The following is a 21,931-nucleotide window of genomic DNA, read 5'->3' on the forward strand; positions in this document are numbered from 1 at the left end:
ACCATGTGGTTGCTGGGATTTGAACTCTGGACCTTTGGAAGAGCAGTCAGGTGCTCTTACCCACTGAGCCATCTCACCAGCCCCAAAGAGTGCTCTTAATTGCTGAGCCTTCTCTCTAGCAGAACAGCTGTGACCTCAGATGTCCAGCGTCTCAGGGAAAGTGGCACAAGAGACATGTTTAAGTGCCTAATGCGAAAGGATGAGGGTGATTTTTGCAGGACCTGGTGATCAGCTGAGTGTGGGAGTGTCTGGCACCTTTGGGTGTCTGTACAGATCACAAGAAATCCACATGGCAGGCTAGGGAACCAACTCAATCTGTTAGATCCTGAACCCACGTTTCTGGTCTTTCTTGGGTCCAACTCTATTCTGCTCTTAGGATTTGTTAATGCTCCCCTGCCCTCCACCCCACCAGATACTGATACAGTTTTTACAGATGCTAGTTTCAGTGAGCCCCAGTATTGACAATGACAATGCAAAGTAGCATGGAAGAGAAAGGTGCTGAGTCAACCCAGCGTTCAAGGTTGTTGCTTTCCTGGATCACTGGGAGAAATGTAGACAGAAATAAGAAAGTGGGATGGAGAGTCTTTGGAGGTAAGATTGAAGGAGTAATGGGGTCAACTAATGTACCCTAGTGGCTGATAAGGTGGGCTCTGATCACCCCACTGCTGTCCAGGGCAGTAGAAAGACAGAGATGGAAGGGGATGACGTGGTTAAAAGCTGGGATTCATACAGAAACAAGAGGCAGCATTCGGGTTGAGAGATTTGGCAATGGAGACAAAGAAACAGACTGATAATTGAAGAAGCAGAAGGATCAATTAAAAGTCTTGGCCAAGATAGGGAAGGCCTGTGTATATTTCATAGGCAGAAAGCAAATACGTAGTGAAGAGATGCATGCTTTGCTATGAAGATCAGGATAATTATAGTGACAAAGTTGTAGAAGAGACAGGAAAGGAAGGGGACTGAGAACAGTTTGTCTTAGAACAAAAAAGCTCAAACTTCTCAAACTGAGCCTGGGCTCTTGTCATTCCTACTAAGTCACAACCATGCCCTATATTTATTTGTATGGTGTGTGACTAAGTCCAAGTATGTTCACAGTAGCTTTCAAGTTCCCTCCATCATCATCATCATCATCAGAGTTATCACTCATTGTGTTTCCTTGGGAGATAGTTACCACCTTTACTAGTCCCATGATATAAGACAAATAAGAGAAGTGAAGGAAAAGATAAGAATTAACCTATCGAGATAACAAGGCGCGGTCAGTGGAGTGCTGTTGGATAGCATGCAACCACTGCTCTTGTGCACAACTTCCTTCTTGTGCACACTTCAAAGAGTTGAAAATGGCCACCTCCAGGGAGCCGGACCGGAGGGTAGGGAGCATGAAGCAGAGGTCTGCCGCTTTTGATAGAACCCTTTAGTACTATTTGACTTTTTCACTAGAGTAGAAACTCTCTTAACGACCTTCTTTGGCCTCTTCCACATTGCCTTCTCAGTGGTAATGAGAAGATAATTTCAATGTCATCTATCTTTTTATCTGAGGTCAGTGGCATGCTCCCTGCTCCTTGCCAGCAGGCTCTCCTTCAGCACGCTTCACACCCCAATATAAATTGTCTGGTCACCTGACCAACCCGTGTCCAGATTCCTACCGGACAGCAGGGTTCCTGCAAAATGTTCTTTTAAAATTAAACAAAGCAAAACATTTGTAACAAGGAGTATGCATTAAAAGAAAAAAAAAAAAAACCCTGAGAGTAAAAAGCAAAAAGAATTGATATCAATGTTAAGGTAATGACAGCCTTCAGTGACAAACGTGAGGTTGCTGGCTGAGAAGGGGCAGGGTGACAATGAGGATTTAATCTCTTTCCTAGATCCAATCTAGCCCTCCATACCACACAGACACGACACTACACACACACACACACACACACACACACAAACACACACACTCCCTAGTCTTTATCTTTTTTTTTTTTTTTTTTTGAGCTAGGGTCTCATGCATCCTAGGCTGACCTCCAATTTGTTCTGTATCTGAGGCTGACTTTGCATTTCTGATTCTCCTGACTTCACTTCCCTAATGCTCATGTGCCACCACACCTTGTTTGTGGAGTAACCAAGCACAAGTACTTGCATTCTAGGCCAGCACTCTTCAACTGAGCTACATTCCTTAGCCTCAGCTCTCTCTAGCCCCTCACTCAGCTTTGAAAAAAGTCAACCCATGGAGACTGAGATGGTTTAGTAGGTGAAAGTTGCCGTGCGAACATGAAGATGCGAGTTCAAATCCTCAGCACCCATGTAATAAGTTGTGCATGGCTGAGTGGTAGTGCCATACGCCTTTAATCCCAGCACTCAGAAGGCAGAGGCAGGCAGATATAAGTTCGAGGGCAACTTGGTATATAGAGCAAATTCCTGGTCAGCAAAAGCTGCGCAAAGAAACCCTATCCTGAAACAACAGCAGCAAAAAGCTGTGCGTGGCTGTGCATTCAAGTAACAATTCCAACATGGGGATGGAGGCAGAGGCAAGCAGGTCCTAGGAACTTGCTAGTCAGAGAGCCTACCCAAATGGGAAGCTTCGAGTTTAGTAAAAGACCCTGTCTTAAAGGAATTAAGGTAGAAAGAGATAAAGGAAGACAATGTCCTTCTGTGGCCTCTGGATGCATGTGCCTAGGTGTGTGCGTGTGCACACACACTCACATGCATACACATAGAAAGTGGAGGAGAAAGAGAAGAGGAGGAGGAGAAGGAAGGAGGAGGAGGACTTGTTGTCACTGTCATCCTATATGGGGCTCCTGCACAGCCTCTACTGTAGAATCGGCTGGTCTCCAAAGGACACTTTCCCACATTCATAGCCTGGTGGCCACCCTTCTATGCTAATTTGGGGCTGGCCCTCTAACTCGTTTTGCCCAACAGCCTGTGATAGAGAAAACAGTGCAGACTCCAGGCCTAGTTTTTGAGACACCGAGCAGTTCTCTTTGTGTACCCTCTGAGCCACGATGTAAGTTCAGTGGCCTAGATGGAGAGGCCATGTGGAATCAAGAGGCCCTGAGACCACAAGCAGAAGATGCCCAGCCTTTCTGTAGCCCCAGTGGCCTTCATATGACTCTGATTCCAGATGGCATCTAACTCCAGCCTCATGAGGGATTCCAAGTAAGACCAGCAGTATCACCCAGCCAAGCCCCATCAATTTACAGAACTAGAGGAAAATAATGACTGTTTTAAGCCATAAAAAATCTGGAGTATTTGTTGTGCTGCAATAAATAACTAAAATGCCATTCTGTATTTTAATTGCTTGTTGGCTTTGCTTGCACTGCTACACTGTTTCCTCAGTGAGGGTAGGGGCCATATTCTTCTCTTTTTATAAATTATCTCTGCTCTTGAGAATTTCATACATATATACAATGCAATGAGATCATGTTCACTTGTACACACTGCCCACTTCTCTCTCCAGCTTCCCCTCTATCTTCTCAGCACATCTCCTTTTCAATTTCAAGTCTTCTTTTTCCTTTGATAGCGGAGTTAAATTAACACTGCCCATGCATGGGACAGCCCACAGACGACCACATCCTCAAAAGAACAATTCCCCTCTCCCAGCAGCTATCAGCTGCCAATAGTTCCTCAAATAAGGGGTGGGGCCTGGAAAGGGCCTCTCTCAACTCTATCAGAATTTTAACTGGCTTGCTCTTGTGCAGGTAACCACAGTTGCTCCAAGTTCATGGATGGGATAGCCATGTGGTGTCCTGAAGACAGCATCTCACGGTATCCCTCGAATCTCTGGCTCTTTCTTACATTCTTCCTGCCTCTTCTTCTGACATCTTCTCTAATTAGGCCTTAGGGGTTGGAAGGCAATCGTTTAGGGCTGAGCCCTCAGTCACTTCTCAGCACTTTGACCAGGTATACATCTCTTCATTGACTGCTGCCCACTATATAAGCAAGCTGCTTTGATCTGCTTTGCTGTTGGGACTGGGTCTCCTAGGCTGCCTATAATTCATCGTGTAGACTAGGTTGCCCTCAAACTCATGACAATCCTCCTACCTCAGCCTCCGAGCCTCCAGAGCGCTGGGTCATAGGCAGGTGCCACCATAGCAGGCCACACACATTTTTTTTTTCAGGTTGTTAAATACTCTGGGCATTCTTTAGCGCTGAATAAACTCTCATAAACTTCATTAGTACAAATTAAAATTGTCTACAAAAATAAAGGCAACAACAAATGTCTACAATAGTCCCTGTTGTGGGAACAGAATGGCTCAGATACACATCAGGAGAAGTGATTTACTTGGTATCTAGACAATAGGTTCTTAATGACAACAGCTGGTCTTTGAAGGACTGAATCAACTTGATTTTGGGCCATGATCCAAAAACAGAGTGAGGACAGCAGAAGAAAGTGACTGAGGTGAAAGTCAGAACCGCTCCCACAGTGTTGCTGTGAGTGGCCCTGAGCAAGCGAATGGATGTGAGGATTCCCAAGACCTCCACACAACTCACATCAAGTAGTCTCTTGATGTTCCTAAGATTCTGGGAGGAAAATGTTCCTCCCTTCTTCCCCCCACCCCCCAGCATGGGAAACCCATTCGGAACCACACCCTTGAAAATACAAATATTTCCCCTCTCTCAGCAGGTATCATCCACCAACAGTTCCTCAAATAAGGGGTGGGGTCTGGAGAGCGCCTCTCTGAGCTATTTCAGAAGTTTAGCTGGTTTGCTCTTGGGCAGGTAACCACAGCTGCTGAGCTCATGGATTTGATAGCCATGTCGTTGTCCTGAAGCCTACTAGTCTTACTAATTATCTGTCTGGCCTTGAACTCTCTTTAGTTGACCAAGTATTAGGATTACTGAGGGTGCTGTGCCACCACCCCTGGACATGATGCCATTTTATAAATGGGGGCGGATACATTATTCTCCCTCTCAGATCCCTCCAACTAACTGCATACAGACTGGAACCTAAATGCAAGTATGTAGAATGAACACGTTTTTTTTCTCGAATCAGTAATTCCACGGTTAGGGTCTGGTCCTTCTGGCTGTGTGTGGCTAAGAGACGCTGTGTAAACATTTTGTGGGCTGACGTGTGGGTTAAGTCCCGTGTGGGACATAAAATGGGAAGATGCCACCCCTGCCCTGAGGGAGAGGACTGGGGAGACTACACTTACACAGATGAGATAATTAACTAACGGGACAACATATAATTACTGCTAAACTGTGTAGTAAAAATTAAGTGCTACAGGGATTGGGGAAAGCGGAGAAGTGAGGCTCCAGCAGTTGGGGAGTCCTCATCGCAGACCTGAGATCTGGCTGAGCCTTGCGGAAGGAAGCCAACTAGAGACAAGCTGAGAGGAAGAAGAACACAGAAGTCCCAGGAGAACAGAGCCAAGCCAGCACACTTGTGGGTTTATTTCAGGCAGCACATGGCCTACGAAAGGTGTCCCAATTCCCCAAGAAAGAACATTTCCGAATAGTTCCCCACATTCACGTTCCTGGACTCTCATTGGGTTTCCTCTGCTCGAAATGCCTTTCCCCTTCTCCCAGTAAATTTGTGTTTAAAGGCCCAACTCAAAGGCAAACCACACGTCTAAATCCTTCCACGATACATTCTCCCCACCTCCACCTTTCAGGCTTCTACTGAAATACTATTTACAGTTCCCTGCCCACACCTTCCACTACTATAATTAATACTAATTTATAAACCGGGTGTGGTGGCGCACGCCTTTAATCCCAGCACTCGGGAGGCAGAGGCAGGCGGATTTCTGAGTTCGAGACCAGCCTGGTCTACAAAGTGAGTGCCAGGACAGCCAGGGCTACACAGAGAAACCCTGTCTCGAAAAAAAAACCAAAAAAAAAAAAAAAAAAAAATACTAATTTATATTTCTTGAGCACTTTCTATGTCCCAGGACTTATGTAGACATTTCTGTTGTTTTCACTCTGGAGGCTGCAGAAGGTATTGTTTTCCCCTACATTCCAGATAAAAGGCTTAGTGTGTGTGCTTAAGAACCCTGCAACAGTAACAAAGCTAGGAAATCAGAAAGCTGGTATTTGTGGGACTAGAGCCCTTTTGCGACTGACCTTGGCCCTGTGAAGGACTGGCCTGGCCTGGCTATACTGAGCTACATACAACTTCAGCCCTACAACACAGTTCTTTGTTTTCTGAGACAGAATCTCACTATAAAAATCAGAATTGCCTGGACTCATTATGCCTTGAATCTGAGTTCCTCCTATCTCAGCCTCCCCACTCTTGGAACTGGAACTATAAGGCTGTGTCAGATTCCACTCCTTGAGACAGGATCTCATGTAGCCCAGGCTGGCCTAGGTCTATATAGCTGAGGACAACCTTGAACTAATGCTCCTGCCTCCACGTCTAAAGCCTTATGTCACCACACCCTACTTTAGTCTAATCTTAATGTACCGGAGCCATTTTCAAAGACCACAAATGCTCTTTATCAATCTGTCTTCTCTTAGCCTAGAACGGTGGCTGACATATGGCTTGAAAGCATTTCACAGATAAACAACACGACTTTCACACCACATGCCTGGGTCTCAGACTAGGTACATCCAGTACTCCTTTATCCCAGACACTTCCACCCACCTAAAAGTTACACACTCCGGGGGGAAGGCGAGAGGAAGTCTGAACACCTTACGGTTTTGTTTTCTTTTCCATAGGACTCCAGAGTCCTGAAAGTGGGACCAGTTTACGAAAACCACCATTGGCTGAAACTGAACTCGAAGCTCAGACTGACCAGGGCCAGTGAATCCTTGAAAGGTATTTTGGGAGGAGCAGCCTCTCAAAGGCTTTGAGACTAGCCACTGTGAAGAAGAGCTGGAGGTTTTATTTTTAGATAACTTAAACGTAGGCATACACAGGAGGTGTAGAAGGTGCACACGGAAACAAAAGCAATACATACCAACGTGTAAATACGGACTCCTCGAGAGCTGCCATATTAGCCATTAGCCAGATATCTCTTTGGTGGTTAAGTTACATTGCAAAAGGTTGCTAAGAACTATTCCACTTCTCTCTGTTAAGTGAACTTATAGGGTGGTTCCTAGGATGGAATTACAATGTGATCAAGTAAAACCAGGCGCCACAAGGGGCTGAGTACACGTCCTTCACCTGAAAACGGGTTTCTGGTGAGATTCCTAATGTAACAACAGTTTGTGGCTGAGAAGCGGGGTGGGAGAAGGCCTTAACTGTTAACTGAGCTAGAATTCTTGTCCGGCCGCTAACGAGGATTTCCTCTGCCTACAGCCTAAATGTAAAGAGAAAAAAAAAACGGGCCAGAGCTAGAACCTGGGGGCAAAGTTCACCAATCAGCCACCATTCGGATTCGCGCACCCTCGCAGCTCCTGCAATGGCGACAGAGGACGACACCTTGGCCCTGGCGCCGCTTCAAGTTTGGAGCTCTCACCTCGCCAGCGCCAAGCCCGCCCCATCCGATGGCCACTTCCTTCCTAGAGCGTCATCCTTCCGGCAGGGCTCCTTGCTGATTGGCTGGCTGGGGACTCGGCCGCTGGGGACAGCGCGGCGGCCACTCTGGTCCCTGTCCCGTCCTTTGGGCCTCGATCCCTCGGCTGCAGGCTCTATGGTGCTGGCCACGACATGTGGCGCCTGACAGGGATCCTGGGGCGAGGTAGGGGCCGTCTGCAAGGCGAAGTCCTGCAGGCAATGGATTCATACCCGCAGTGCGCCGCGATCCGCGGGAAGGCCGCCATAGCGCCAGTGGGTGGGCTTAGATCTGGAAAGGGCGGGCCAGAGGGAGCGAGGCTCCATTCAGGCGTCCGGAGCCGTTGGGATTTGAAACGTGGTAGGACAAAGTGGGAAGAAGGTGGAGCTTAGGTCCAAGGGGATGGGTGGAGCCCTAAAAGGGAGGAGTCAATGAAAGAAAGCCAATGGAAAGAGGAGGCATTTAGAGACACGTGCTCACTAGATTGAGACTGTATATGGTTCTAGGACATAAGTAGCTACTCCAGGAGAAAATTATCAAAATAAACATGCTACATCTTTAAGGGTCTTGCTTTATTTATCTTGTTTAATCTTTCTGGGGTGTTGTTACCCTGGGATCCCCCATTACCCTAAAGATTTCTGTCTATACCCTTGTTTAAGAACTACTTCAAGGGTTAGAGGGGCAGGCTCAGTGGTAGAGGGCTTGTCTAGAATGGTGAAAGTCTTGGGTTCCATCCCCTGCAAATAACTGCACAGACAATGTCAGTGATTCCGGGGGCTCTCAGGATAAGGCTTCCTCAAAGACTGGAGGGAAGATTGTGAATGCCCTCTTTACTTCGATCCCTCCCTGATGGTGTGACTGTCCCTTGTCCCCACAGCTCTTCCCCGCCTGCTGGGACCTGGCTTCCGAGGGGTAACGCCCAAACCCACCAGTTCAGATGGGCCTCAGACAACCTCCCCTACCCTGCCCCTCCCTAGGCTCAGCTTTGACAGGTAAGAGACTGACTTTCTGTCACATGTGGCCTCCTGTTCCCACCGTGTACAGAACTTAATAGTCTCTAAATGCACCATCTAGATCAGGCTCCCACGGTTCAAAGAGGAGCAGGGACCCAAAGTGCTGTGGATGGAAAGATGCCTTTCACTGGATGTCTGCTCATGTCTCCCCAAACACATTGCGGGACGCCATCTCATGGGTAAGGCTTCCCCAGGCTTGAACAGAGTGAGCTTGCATGGGAGAGCATCCTAGCCTAGAAACAAGGCTAACATATATTCATATAGTGAGGCCTGTGGCCCCGAGCACATTCATGGAGACATTGCTGCACCTCTAGCCTCTGCCATGCGTTTATTCTTCTCCATTTGACAGACATTTGTTTAATACTTCTGAGTAGAGAACAAGGAAAATAATAATTCTTACCTTCATGGAGGTTAGCACAAATGATAATAAATATCTGATAGATAGCATGACTTATCAACCTTAACTGTTATGTATACATTATCTTGTTTAATATTTACAGAAATCTTGCAAGGGAGATTTAACCTTCATTCCATACCCAAGGACACTCAGGCTTTGGAATGTTAGCAATATACCTGAGGCCACATGGCTCTTACGTGGTAGAACCAGACACGTTCAAGCTGTACCACGTAGTCAGCAAGTATATCTTGTAGAATCACCTGATTCAGAGTCTAAGGCATAATAGCTGCTCGATAAATATTTGTTGAACTTGATCTTTAAGGTCGGGAATGTATCACAAGCATCAAGTGTCGTGCTGAGTGGTAGTGGTGAATGGCTTTAATCCTAGCACTCAGGAGGCAGAGACGGATGGATCTCTGAGTTTGAAGCCAGTCTGGTCTACAGAGTAGGTGCCGAGCCAGCCAGAATTACACAGAGAACCCCTGTCTCGAAAAACAAAATGAAAAAAAAAAGAACAAACATTAGGTCTCACTAGGGCATTCTCAGAGCTGAGGACAAACCCAAGGCCTTGTGCTTGCTAGGCAAGCGCTCTGCCACTTAGCTAAATCCCCAACCCCAAGAGCTTCTGTCTCATTTGCTATGATGCAGAGTTCCTGTAGCAACGAAGAAGTATTGGGGTATCTCCAGCCCAGCCCAGGAAGATAGGGGCAAGCAAGCAGCCCTTAGGATAGGAGCTAGCCCAGCTCTTCTGTGTCACCTTTTCAAACTTGCACTTGTACACGTATGCTCTTGTGGCTTGGTTGGGTGCTCTGACTTGTCCCTGGATTTTAGGCTAAGCTCCTGGTTACCACAGCATCTCTGTGCCTGCCTAGACCCTTTTGTTCTGTCACTTGCTGGCACATGCATTCAGCATGCATTTCTTTCAGGCGCCTACTTTCACGTAACACTGCCCTGGGCTCCAGGGATACCAGAATGTGCATGGTCCTGCCTCTGTCTTGCTTACAGACTAAACAGGAGTGACAGACCCTAAGTGAGTAATTGAGAAGGACTTCAGAACACCAAAGGCCAGGCTCAAGTGCTATGAAAGAACATGGTGTGGCGCTGCCCCTGTTAGTCAGGAAAAGCTACAGGGCAGATGATGAATGGCCAGTGGGGGCCGTGTTCCTAATGGGCTGCTTTCTTTCCAGGGCACTCTGGCGGTGCTGGCCTTGCACCTGGCGAGGCAGATCCACTTCCACGCCCCTCTGGTAGCAGGACCTCAGCCAGCTGAACGCTCTTGGCACAGTCCCCTGTACCGCTTCCTCTCCTCTTCCTGGTGGCACCCACACTCCTGTGAGTTCTCAGTCCTCAAGGGGCAACTGGGGCAGGCTGGGAGTTTTCTCTGGGCCAGGAAGTATCTCTGGCTACACCTCAGGAAGAGAGCCATCAGTGGCTGCTTGCGTTTCCTATCTAAAGTCAGAGGAAGAGAAGTGGGGAAATGCTGTGCACACTGGGTGTGGGCCCTGCCGCCCCTAAGTGTTCCTCGGTGTCCTTCTGTCACCTCCCAGAGAGGAAGCCCCAAGACCTAGGCTGCTTTAGACCCTGGGTGTGGCTTCCTGCCCAATCCTCAACTAGTTAGGTTCCGTCCTAAGGTCACGCGCGTCAGTAACTGCATCTACTGACGTATGTATTTTGGTTGTGTTCAGAAAGCCTATAGCCCATAATTGAGGCTCTGGAGTTGGATTGTAAGAGTTCAAATCCCACAACTACTATTTACTTAACTACTTTTGTGTTCCTGAAGAAATCTGTTTTAATCTCCCTATACCTCAGTTTCTTCATCTGTAAAATGGAATAATAGTAAAAGTGATACTCTAGGGATTCTTTGGCAAGACCAAATGAGTTGCTATGTGTCAAGGACTTAGCAGTGTGCCTAGCACATCGTATACATACCCTTGGTTATTGTTGTTTGGAGTATAAATTCTTGTCCTGTCTAGCAGACTGTCAGTGTTAGCATTAAGCAGAGAGTTGGATGATAGGCTATGATGGTGAATGAGATAGGTACTCCCTACCACTGTAAGAATTCAAATGATTTGTGCTCAGGACAGGACGACAGCATAAATACAGCTCCCTGTAGAGGAAGGCCAGCCAAAGTGGAAAAGGACAAGAGGAAGGGAAGTGTCTTATGAGTTTCACAATTCTTCTTCTGGCCTCCCAGATCTCAGAGGGACTGACTGGAAAGTGCCCCCTGCTCCCCCAGAACGATCCCTTTCTCAGGTGACTTCTTGCTGACTCTCTCCAGCACTTCGGAGGCATGTTCTTCCCAGTCCTGACTGCCCAGCTCCCAGGAACACTGGCCTCAGGGAACCAAGGCAGGGCCAGGAAGAACCCTCAGCTCGTTCCCAGTGCCTTCCCTCAGATAGCTCCCTGAGATCTGGACTTCTGAATCTGCCTGAAGAAGGTACAACCTTACCTAATATCTTCAGGGGGCAGGGGCTGGTAGATGGACCTCTGTTGCTCTCTATGTCCAGGTAACCAGTTGTCATTCCTTTGAGTCCTCTTGCTTAATGGGGTGGCTAAGAGTTACTGGACATAGACAGGGCAGACTGGGAGAGAGATGGGAGATGTCACACCCTTCTCTCTCTGACCACCTGAGTGTTGGCTTTTCCCTTGCAGAGCCCAGTGACTTTGACTTCCTGCATGCTAGCAGGGACTTCACATCCCAGGCAAAGGCAGCCGAGGCCCATCCCCCTGGAGGAAAAAATGTATGGTCTGGGTTTGGTACCCTGGATGCCCACTCCACCCTTGGGGCAGGTGATAGATCCAAGGGAACCATACCCTGATGCTGCTTTCTCTTTCTCCTCCAGGAACAAGACAAGGCCAAGGCTCTTCCTCTGGAGGAGGCTGTGACTTCCATTCAGCAACTCTTTCAGCTCAGTGTAGCCATCACTTTCAACTTCCTGGGTACCTGGTTCCCTGCCTGGAGGAAGGGGGATGAGGAATGAAAAGGGTGGGTGGGACGCAGTCAGAGTAGAGAGTGGTTTAAACGAGAGGTTTATCTTCTCTTGGGTAGGTAGACCAGACATGGCATGGTGGTTCAGTGAGGTCAGAGATCCATCCTTGCTCATAAAGGTTCAGCCAATCTAAACTAGGCTCTGAGTTCTGTCTTAGTCACTCTAGCATCTGCTCTCCTGTATATATCCTTGGCATCAGGGAGGGAGGACACACTAAGCTAGAGGACCACTCCTTTCCTTTAAGGGCATGACCTTGAAGTTGCCCTTTATGGAGGTTTATAAGCCACAAGGTCGACTTATCGGCCATCTGTTTATAGAGGAGGCTGAGAAATGTCTTCAGTCAGATGGCCATGTCCTTCCTTGAAAATTCTGTCCTGTGTAGGCTGTAGAAAATAATTTTAGAGGGCACCCAGCATTCTCTGCCATGCTTAGAGAAGAGTAGGCTCCTGCAGTTCACAGCAGGCCCCAAGTGCATTATGGGAACAAACCCTTATTAAATCTAGGGACTGTACATGACTCAGCAGTTTGTCACAAGACTCAGCAGTTTGTCCGGGTCCTCTGGTAACTTGGCTCCTGTCTCTAGCCATCTAAGGTGAAGCCCCGAATTCCCAGCAGGACCTGATGGGGTCTAGTAGTTGATGGGGGAGAGAGCAGGGCTCGTTTAGAGACTATTTACTGTGTGTACACCATTTGCTAGAGCTAGGTCCTAGAGATATAGTGGTTCTTTACTCTCATGGTATTTGCATGTGAACTGAAGGATAATAAGTAGTAAACTGGACAGGTGTAGTGGTGTACAACTTCAGTCCCAACACACTGGAGGCAGAGACAAGTAGATCTTTCGAATTTCAGGCTAGCCTGGTCTATTTAGTATGTTCCAGGACAGACAGGACTACAGAGTGAGGCCCTGGGTCAAAAATGAAAAGCAGTGATATGGCAAATAAAAAGAATCTCAGATGATAAATGGTTTGAAGATATTGAACAAGGGGATGTTTTAGTAACTTGGGAAAGGAACTACTTCTCATGTAGAAGTATGCCGGGAGGGAGATCCTGAGCTGCAGCCCGCCTGACAAAGGCAAGCTACGTTTGTGCCCATCTGGAGAAAGCTTTCCAGCAGAGGGAAAAGTGAGAGCGAAGGCCCTGAGGCAACCTTGAGTTTTACTTGTTTAGGGGTAAAAGGAAGGTGGGTGTGGCTGGAACTTAGCGAACGCAGAAAGGCTAGACAGATGACAATGTCAGAGAAGCAGGCAGGAGCCAGATCACAGAAGGTTTTCTGAGCCCAGGAAGAGAGTAGAGATTGTAAGTGAGCCAGGAAGCTGCTGAAGCATGAAGAAGGATGGAGGGTCACGTGATTCGTGTGGCTGTTTACAGAGCAGCATGGATTGACTCGGGCCAGAAGGGAAATGGGAGACCAGGCAGGAAGATGTGCTGAGCACTGAGCAAGATGTGATGAGGGCTCAGCCATGACCAGAGGAAGCAGAGACCAGAGGAGTAGGAGAATCAGGTTACTGGTGAACAGGGGGTCTCTTCTGCCCCTCGTGTCTCCTTCCCAAGGACATGGAATCCGTGAACTCTGGCCAGGGAAGTGACTGGAACTTGGCTTGCTGAAGGAATGCGGCTTTTTGTGATTTGGAGGGGCAGGCTCTCCTCAGAACCCTCATGCCGTTCCTCCATTCATTTATTCATTTATTCAGCAAGTGCTGAGCCCTGTGGCAGAGCACAAAGGCAGCACAAGCTATAATCATATTTTGCATTTATGTAGAATTTTCATCCCATGCGAAATTACTTCTCCGGTCTTGTTCTGCCTGCCTCGAGGATTTTACAGTATAACTGAGGAGACAGGGCTCATTCTTTTGTAACAGCTGCATCCGCAGACAAAGGTTTGGTATATTGGGAAAGTGCTAAAAAGAGTTTAAACCCCGAGTGTGGTCTGAAGGTTCTAGAACAGAAACGATGGGAGGCCTGGCAACAGACTCAGAACACAGGGGTTCAGGCAGGACTCAGTTTGAGCAAAGATAAAAGCTGCTAAAGTTGAGTCTTGGCTTTTTCTTTAATGCCTGGGCAAAGCAAAGGGCCCTGGCTTTGGGGTTTGCATGTCAGTCAGGCATTGGGCCATCTTCTGCTAAGGGTCCTCCTTACCCCGTAAGACTAGCTGAGCAGGATCACCTGTGGGGTTCCAGTGCACTGTGGAACCCTTCTCTGGCTAACATAAGCTCAAGAATCTCTGGGATCTCGTGACCTACTGAGCCTCAGGGGGACAGGAGCCAGGGATGCTCCTGAGACCCAGGGGCCAGCACTGATAGTGTTTCAAGGTCGCTGCTGTCAAAATTACTTAGGGGTTCTTTCCTCTCGGTGAGAATCTTGTCACCCTGGTTAAGATTCACACCCCTGACAAAGTCTCATTGATGGGGACCAGCACAGTGATTGATGGACAGCCCTGGGGAGGAGGGAGGAGTTATTCCCAAAAGGCACCAGAACTATTGGCCAGATAAGCAAGCAGAGCCACCAATCTCTGGCACCAAGTCCCTGACCACTACCCCCCAGTGAACCAATTGGAAAAGTAAGTGTTGCACACTGAAGAAAAGAGGGATTCTGGGAGGAGATGAGCAGCCACGAGGGCGTGGTTGGGGATATAGAAGGTCTCCGTGGGAACTGTGTTTGTGCTCCATGCTTTCCTACAGGGACAGAGAACATAAAGACGGGGGACTACACGGCAGCCTTTTCCTACTTCCAGAAAGCTGCAGACCGTGGCTACAGCAAAGCACAGTACAATGTGGGCCTGTGTCTCGAGCATGGCAGAGGCACCCCCAGGGACCTCAGCAAGGTACCGTTTCATCCCCAGACCCAGTGAGCTCAAAAACTGAACAGTAAGCAGAAGGGGATCATAGTTCCACTTCTCTGCCTGGGTCTGGGTCTGTTGGAGCCCAGCTGTTAGTCCAAAGTAAGATCTTCCTAACTTACAGAAACATACTCAGCACTCAGGGGGTGCAGACGGTTTGCCTTCCCAGAACCTAGATTCCCTGCCCTGATTAAGAAATTAATTTTAAGACAGAAAGATAGATATTCAAGGGTGTCATATGTAAAATATTTTGTTGAGCTGTATGTGAAAGGAAGGGGAAGAATCAACTTAATGTTGTTTTATGTCTGTGGGACTGTAGTCATGATATATCAGATCTAAGTAGACAGGCAAAGACATTCCAAGTGTACTGTTATGTCTCTTTCACTGTACAAGTGTGTACTCATACATAAACATACAAGGACTGCAGAGATGGCTCAGCAGTTAAGCCGACTAGCTGCTCTTTCAGAAGACCCGGGTTCAATTCCCAGCACCCACATGGTGGCTCACAACCATCTGTAACTCCAATTCCAGGAGATCTGATGTCCTCTTTGGCCTTCACAGGCACCATACAGCCATGGTACACACACATACATGCAGGAAGAACACCCATGCACACAAAATAAAAACAATAAAAAAGATATATATGCAATATATAGAGACATGTACACAATCATACTTGTATAATTTTACACATAGTGTGCAATGTATGTAACTCATCCATGGGAAAAAACTTGGAAGCCTATATACTAAAATTTTAATTAAAGAATATCTTAATTGACCATGGTAACACATACCTATAATTCCATCGCTCTGGAGGCTGAGGCAGGAGGATCTCCACACATTTGAGGCCAATTGGGAGTTCTACAGATAGTAACAGATCTGCTGATAAAGAACTCTTGATATAGAGCTCTGTATCAAGACCTCCTCTCAAAAAGACAGCAGATCAGAAAAGCCTGAGAAAGTCCTGGTGTTCTTTAGAAGGGCAGGGTGTCCTGGGGTTTTACTGTCGTCTTTCGGATTTCTCCTAGTGTTCTTTAGAAGGCAGGATATCCTGGGGTTTTACTGTCGTCTTTCGGATTTCTGTTTTTAAATTTTGACTTACCAGCATTTACCTGACATAATGATTATGAATTTATTTGAATGATTTTTAAAATTTCAAAGAGGCAAGTTACCTGCATTCAATCTGGTTATCTCTCCCATTGCCCCAGGCTATCCTCTTTTACTATCTGGCTGCCATCCAGGGCCACAGCCTGGCTCAGTACCGCTATGCCAGGTGCCTGTTGCAAAGTCCAGGCTCTTTGTCAGACCCTGAGCGAGAGAGGGCAGTCTCTCTGCTGAAGCAGGCTGCAGACTCTGGCTTGACCGAGGTGAGTGCCTCTGGTGGGATCTATCTTAGTGCAGTATCAGAGCCTGAAAGTGACCAAGGTGCCTTGTCATTCCTCCCCAACAGGCCCAAGCTTTCCTTGGGGTGCTCCTTACTAAGGAACCACACCTGGATGAACAGAGAGCAGTAAAATACCTCTGGCTGGCGGCCAGCAATGGGGTACGTGTGAGGTCTCTGGTCCGTGCATTCTGGGGATCAAGTCTGATAAGAAAAGGGATTTGGAAACTGGTTCTGAGCTCTGAGCTTATGATATGTTTTCTAGGAGCCTTTGGGCTGATTCAATAATCCTGTCAATAATGCTGATCAATAATGCCATGGCTTCCACTGCTCCACTGTGCAGCCTCGGACAGGGCCACTGGGGTGCTGAGGTTAAAGGTGGGGAGACTGTTCAGCTGAGGTGGGAATACTTGCTCTCCTTCGGTGTGTGGCCCAGCAGGGCTCCTCTCTACCAGCCACTGGGCCTGGTCCTGCACACGCACCACACATCCGGGCATCCATCACTTCTTGATTCAAACCTGCTTCATCACCTTTAAAACAAGCATAAAATGCCCACCTTAACTGTCCGCTGTCTGCCACTTCTCGGGGCTGGTGGGAGTATCCGACCAAGGTGACAGGCATGAGAGAGCTGCCTGGAAGCTGTGTCTGTGACCAGCCATCATGGTGGGGAAGTCAGAGACAAAGGGAGAGAGGGCTACCTAGTTGTCTAACCTGGGTGTTGGCATTCAAGTGGCATTACCCAGTTTGTTCCATGGGGCACTAGATCCATGGGATGTTGATGAAGAACGCCAGGGGAATGATCACTCAGATTTCAGGAGCACTAACAGTTGTTTTGTGTAGACAATCTCAGAGCTTTTTAACCCCTGGGAAATGCCAAGGTGATCTGTGGTTCGTTGCATTCTTGGAGTGTATCAGATCAGGATGCATGTTCCATGGTATAGAAGGCTCAGGAGTCGTGGATTGAAGCAAGCAGCGTGCGCAGTGTCATTTCTCTGCATAGGGCAGCACTGCTTCTCTTTGTTAAATATGGTAAGAGCTCTCTAGTAAGGGCTGAGAGCTCCGTGTTGTGCATAGCCAGAAGGGAATCTGATGCTAGTGGCACTAACCTAAGCATTTTTCATGCAGTGACAACCTAAGCAGGCAGTGCTTCTGTTACCTCGGTCCATAGGTGAAGAAACTTAGGGACCTAGGTCAGAAGCCCGGAACGCTAGCCAGGCTCCTAATGCCTACTTGTTCTGTCTCAAAGATAAGCGTCATATCAGTGAGGAGAGAGAGAGAGAGACAGAGACAGAGACAGAGACAGACAGAGACAGAGAGATACAGAGAGAGAGAGACAGAGCCACAGGTCAGAGGCAGAGCCTCAATGACATGCTTGTGTTGTGGTTTCTGTTTTATAGTCTTCTCAGGCTAAGTCAGGGAGTCAGCCCTGGCTTTGGGAAACCTCCCTGCAGGCTCGCCTGCTGGTCACTTTTCATCTAGAGCTGAACCCTTCTGCAGTCTTTCTCATCCAGTCTCCACAAGAGCCCTCATGCTGCTGGGGTAGAGTCTCCCTGGGTAGAGGAACCTAACTCCTTCGGCAAGCACCGGGCCTCTAGCGTTTCATGATCAAGGAGCTTGGAATGTGGCAGGCTTCGTGGATGATGGACCACAAATGCTCCTGACTGAGCATTCCACTTCTTCAGTTTGTCTGTCTTCTCCTTTAGGACTCTCAGAGCAGATTCCACTTGGGAATTTGCTATGAGAAGGGCCTTGGTGCACAGAGGAATCTAGGAGAGGCCGTGAAGTGCTACCAGCAGGCAGCAGCTATGGGGAATGAACCTGCCCGGGAGAGGCTTCGGACCCTCTTTAACGTGGAAGCAGCAGGTAATACAAACCGAGGCCTGCTTCCTCCTGAGCTTAGTGTCTTTCGACAAAAGAGGGCAGAAGCCCCAGGTCTCCTTGTCGGTCCTGCCCTAGCAGGAGTTAGAAGGCCAGCTTTCAGAGTGATGTAAACGGGTGTTTTCACCTCTGCTGACACTGAACTAGGAACTCCGTGCCTTTGAGCCTTAGTTTCTTCTCTAACAATCAGAGGAACAGTAGAACTTAACTCCTTGGCTTGTTGCAAGCACTAAATTTCAAGGCAAATAAAGGGCTCAGCACACCCATCGTGGTGGTACATGCCAGGAGTCACATTGGGCATGCTGAGGCATGCATTCCCAGTCAGCTTGAGTAGCAGCAAGAAACTGCCTTAGGAAAATAATCACAGAAGAGTATAGCACACAGTAAGTGTTCAATAAACCAGTAAATGATGGTTGCTGTCATGACTTTTTAAGAGAGCCAATATCTTGAGGCTGGCCGCACTACCTCTCTAGGGCAGTGAAAGCCCCACTCACTTCTGAGTTACTGGGGCTGGGCCCCATTAGAAATTCCAGGGAAGGGGGCTGGAGAGATGGCTCAGGTTAAGAGCACTGACTCCTCTTCCAGAGATCCTGAGTTCAATTCCCAGCAACAGCATGGTGGCTTGTAACCATCTATAATGTGATCTGGTGCCCTCTTCTGTCCTGCAGGCATACATGCAGGCAGAACGCTGTATACAAAGTAAGTCTTCCAGGGGAGCCAGGTCCTTTAAGAAGACCCTCTGCCCTACAGGCAAGGTGGGTTACATCTTTAATCCCAGGCCTAGGGACAGAGTCAGGCCCATCTCTGAGTTTGAGGCCAGTATAGTCTACACAGTAAGTTCCAGGACAGGCAGTATTATGTAGAGACCCTGCTGCAATCAAACAAACCGACAAAGCCCACTCCACCCACCCACCTAACCCCCATCTGAGGACTGACGATTGAGCATTGCTGTCACCTCTTTTTGTTGCCTCAGGGCCGAGCCACCTGGCCACGACAGGACTGAAGTCTTTCTCCAGCCCCTCCCTCTGCAGCCTGAACACCCTGTTGGCTGGTGCCTCAGGCCTCCCTCATGCCTCAAGCACTGGGAACCTCGGCCTCCTCTGCAGAAGTGGCCATCTTGGAGCCAGCCATGGTGCCCCCAGCAGAGCTATACCATCCTTGGAAAGGAGTCTCGTAAGACTGGGTTTTGGCTAAGGTAAGATTGAATGCAGCCCTGGCTGTGCCTGGGGGGAAAGAAAGAGGATGTCTGGAGGCTGGGTGGCAGAGATCGGCTGTTAGTACAGCCTAGGGTAGCAATTCTAACTGGTGCTCAGGCGCCCACCTATTTCAAGTGCATGGCTAATTGGTGACTTTGGCTTTTTCTCCACTTGAGCCTTGGGCCTCTTTCCACATAAGCCTCAAATGCAGTCAAAATATTCATTCAGAAACTCTAGGACCCCCAGTTTGTCACCTTCACCTTTGTTTTTGAGCAAATAGCTAACCTCTGTTCTTGTGCCTCCGGTTCCTCTCACCTTAGACCATACCATAGTTTGCCAACAACCCTGGGTGTGTGCATGCCCCTGATAGCTTACATGACGGCATGTTATCAAGGTGCTTTGCTTTAGTAACATGTTTACTATATAATGGCAAAGGTATGGAGATGTGTCCATGAGTGGCCGAAGCTTGGGAAGTCCTGGCAGTGCCAGTCTTCTCGCCTTGTTCTTCCCCAATGGGCTCAGTCATTTTCATCTTTGACGTGGAAAGGAGGGGTTGTCTGATGCTTGCTGTGTCTGCCTGACTTTTTTTCAGACCTCCTCCTTAAAGATGGAGCCTGAGAGTTCTCAGAGATACCACAATTTGAGTCCCAAAGAAGAGGCCAGTTCACTACTTACCTTCCCAGGAACCATCAGCACCTCCCCGGCACCATAAGGGAGAGGACCGTGTGTAAAGACCCGGGCTTTGGCTGCGCCTCCTGGAAGCAGTGACTGGATGTCTACCACATCTCCTCAGTGGTGACTGAGGGCTCCTGCCTTAAAGGAGCTGCATTGAGATGCAGCCATTTCACCGTAGAAAGAATCTTACTCCTGCTTAGGTTCCTGAAGACAGACTGGTGCCCACAGTTCCATGGCCCTAAGAACCACCAGGCCGCTGGGCATGGTGAGACACACCCAATCCCAGCATTTGGGAGGCAGAGGCAGGCAGATATCTATGAGTTTGAGGCCAGCCTGGTCTACCAGGTGAGTTCCAGGATAGCCAAGGCTTGTTATACAGAGAAACCCTGTCTCAAATCTCCACCACCACTACCCCCCCAAAAAAAGAAGAAGAGGAGGAGGAAGAAGAAGAAGAAGAGGAGTCACTAGGTCAAGATGAGGATCAAAGCTGACATTGTGACTCCAGCCAAGACTTCAGGTCTACCAGTTCACACTGCATTGTTATCTGAAAACATTGTCATCACCCTGCAGATCAGTGGAGATTAGGCACCTGGAGTCTTGGAGCCAGAGAGTGGAGACCATGAGTTCTTTTGGGGAAAGGTCAGGTAGGGATATACAAGTGTTTAATAAAACAGATGGTAGATTATCTCTCGGTCTTGCCCTTGAGTGTGTTGGAGAGAGAGCCAGGGAGATGGGCAGGGGGAAGCTGGGCTGAGGCTCCATCCTCATCTCTAAACTCTCCATTAACCAATTTAAAGGGTCTTAAAAGCTCTCCAAGAGAGAGACTTAGACAAAAATGACTTCAGAGTCAACACTAATGACTCCAATTACTGAATTTGTGAATAGCTGCTCCCCAGCTTCTGGAAATTAGCCCAAGTTCGATAGCAGAAATGTGGTTGTGGGTAGTGGGTGAGAGGAACTGAGGGCCAGCCCCACCCCTGCCTCTCCCAGCAGCTGCCCCACCCCTACCTTTCCCAGCCACTGTCTCCTTGCCTGGCCAGCGTGGTCAGTTCAAAGATGGCTTTAGGAGGGAAAGGATTTTCTTTTGCTGCCTACCCTCTACCTCTCCCCACTTCCGTGTTCCAGCTTCCACAACCGTGTTCCAGCTCCTCCTTTCCCTAAGGCCCCAGTGCCTCCCCTGCTCTCCGCTTCCTTCTCAGTTGCTGTACACACTGTCCTCAACCCCATTGGTCACCTTACATGCTGCCTTCCTCAAACCATGCTCCTTAGACATGGGCACCTGGTCACATCCCAACATTCAGAGCAGCGTCCCGTGCAAGGCGAGGGCTCCGTGTTCAGAGTTTGAAGCCCTGTAGTACACTAACCTCCGTGGCAAAAATAAATAATAATAACCTCCGTGGCAAAAATAAATAATAAGCAGAAAGGTCTCTGTGGCCAGATGAGTTTGGGAAGCATTGCCCTTGCCGTCCTCTTTTTATAGACTCACAGCACACAGCAGCAGAGGCTGTGCCAAGAAACCCTGCATTAAGATGGAGGTTCTTCACTGAGGCAGCAGAGGCTTCCTGGGAGCCCTGAGAACTGTCAACACCAGCATTCCCAGGAGTCTCACTAAGCCAGCTGAGGTCATTCGTTCGGGTCCCCAGCTGTGCTTGTCAGACAGTGGATCAGGGCATCTGTAGTGATGGGGCAATAAGGCTCTCCCTCCTCGCAGTCCCTGCTGGACTAAACACAATGGGGGTACCCGAGTCGGGGTGGCGTAGTGCTCACCTCTCAAGCCTCAGAAAGAAGAGCCTCCACCTGAAGGTAGAGCAGTGTAGAAGTCTTAAGAGATATGGGAGCACAAACCCACTACTATACGGTCCCTGCAGTCTCAATACAGCCCCAGGGGACAGGCTTCACGGACAGACCCAAAACTGCTGTGCTTCCGCCATTGAAATTCTATTACTGACTCATCAGTGCCCCGAGAGAAAATTGTGAGAGGATGGCAGGGAGGTGACCCCACAGCAGGGCCAGCTTGGCTTGGGTGCAGGGGCATGCAAGGTTCAAGGCCTAGCTGTGGAAACAGTCCATTAGCCATGAGATCTCTGAGCAAAGCTCTTCTGATGCTCTGTCCAGGAAGCCATGATGCTGTGGAGGGAATGCGACCA

The 21,931-nt window shown here is 48.5% G+C and overlaps 1 protein-coding gene across 1 annotated transcript; it reads left to right on the plus strand.

Moving 5' to 3' along the window:
* Positions 1 to 7,459: 7,459 nt before the first annotated feature.
* On the plus strand, positions 7,460 to 20,471 carry Dele1 (DAP3 binding cell death enhancer 1). The gene is made up of 13 exons (XM_021150939.2): positions 7,460 to 7,604; positions 8,296 to 8,410; positions 8,493 to 8,610; positions 10,016 to 10,160; positions 11,107 to 11,265; positions 11,481 to 11,569; positions 11,672 to 11,768; positions 14,497 to 14,639; positions 15,863 to 16,021; positions 16,105 to 16,197; positions 17,739 to 17,898; positions 18,887 to 19,108; positions 19,702 to 20,471. Exons 1-12 carry the CDS (start codon positions 7,574 to 7,576, stop codon positions 19,105 to 19,107), a joined length of 1,530 nt encoding a protein of 509 aa, XP_021006598.1. The 5' UTR covers positions 7,460 to 7,573; the 3' UTR covers position 19,108; positions 19,702 to 20,471.
* The last annotated feature ends 1,460 nt before the right edge of the window (positions 20,472 to 21,931 follow it).

This window comes from Mus caroli, chromosome 18 (genome assembly GCF_900094665.2).
Source record: "Mus caroli chromosome 18, CAROLI_EIJ_v1.1, whole genome shotgun sequence".
NCBI classification, from domain to species: Eukaryota; Metazoa; Chordata; class Mammalia; order Rodentia; family Muridae; genus Mus; species Mus caroli.

Coding starts and splice junctions, on each gene's coding strand:
- Dele1 (XM_021150939.2), top strand. CDS start 7,574: ATGTGGCGCCTGACAGGGATCCTGGGGCGAG. Junction 8,411..8,492: donor CCTAGGCTCAGCTTTGACAG/GTAAGAGACTGA, acceptor TGCACCATCTAG/ATCAGGCTCCCACGGTTCAA. Junction 16,022..16,104: donor CAGACTCTGGCTTGACCGAG/GTGAGTGCCTCT, acceptor CCTCCCCAACAG/GCCCAAGCTTTCCTTGGGGT.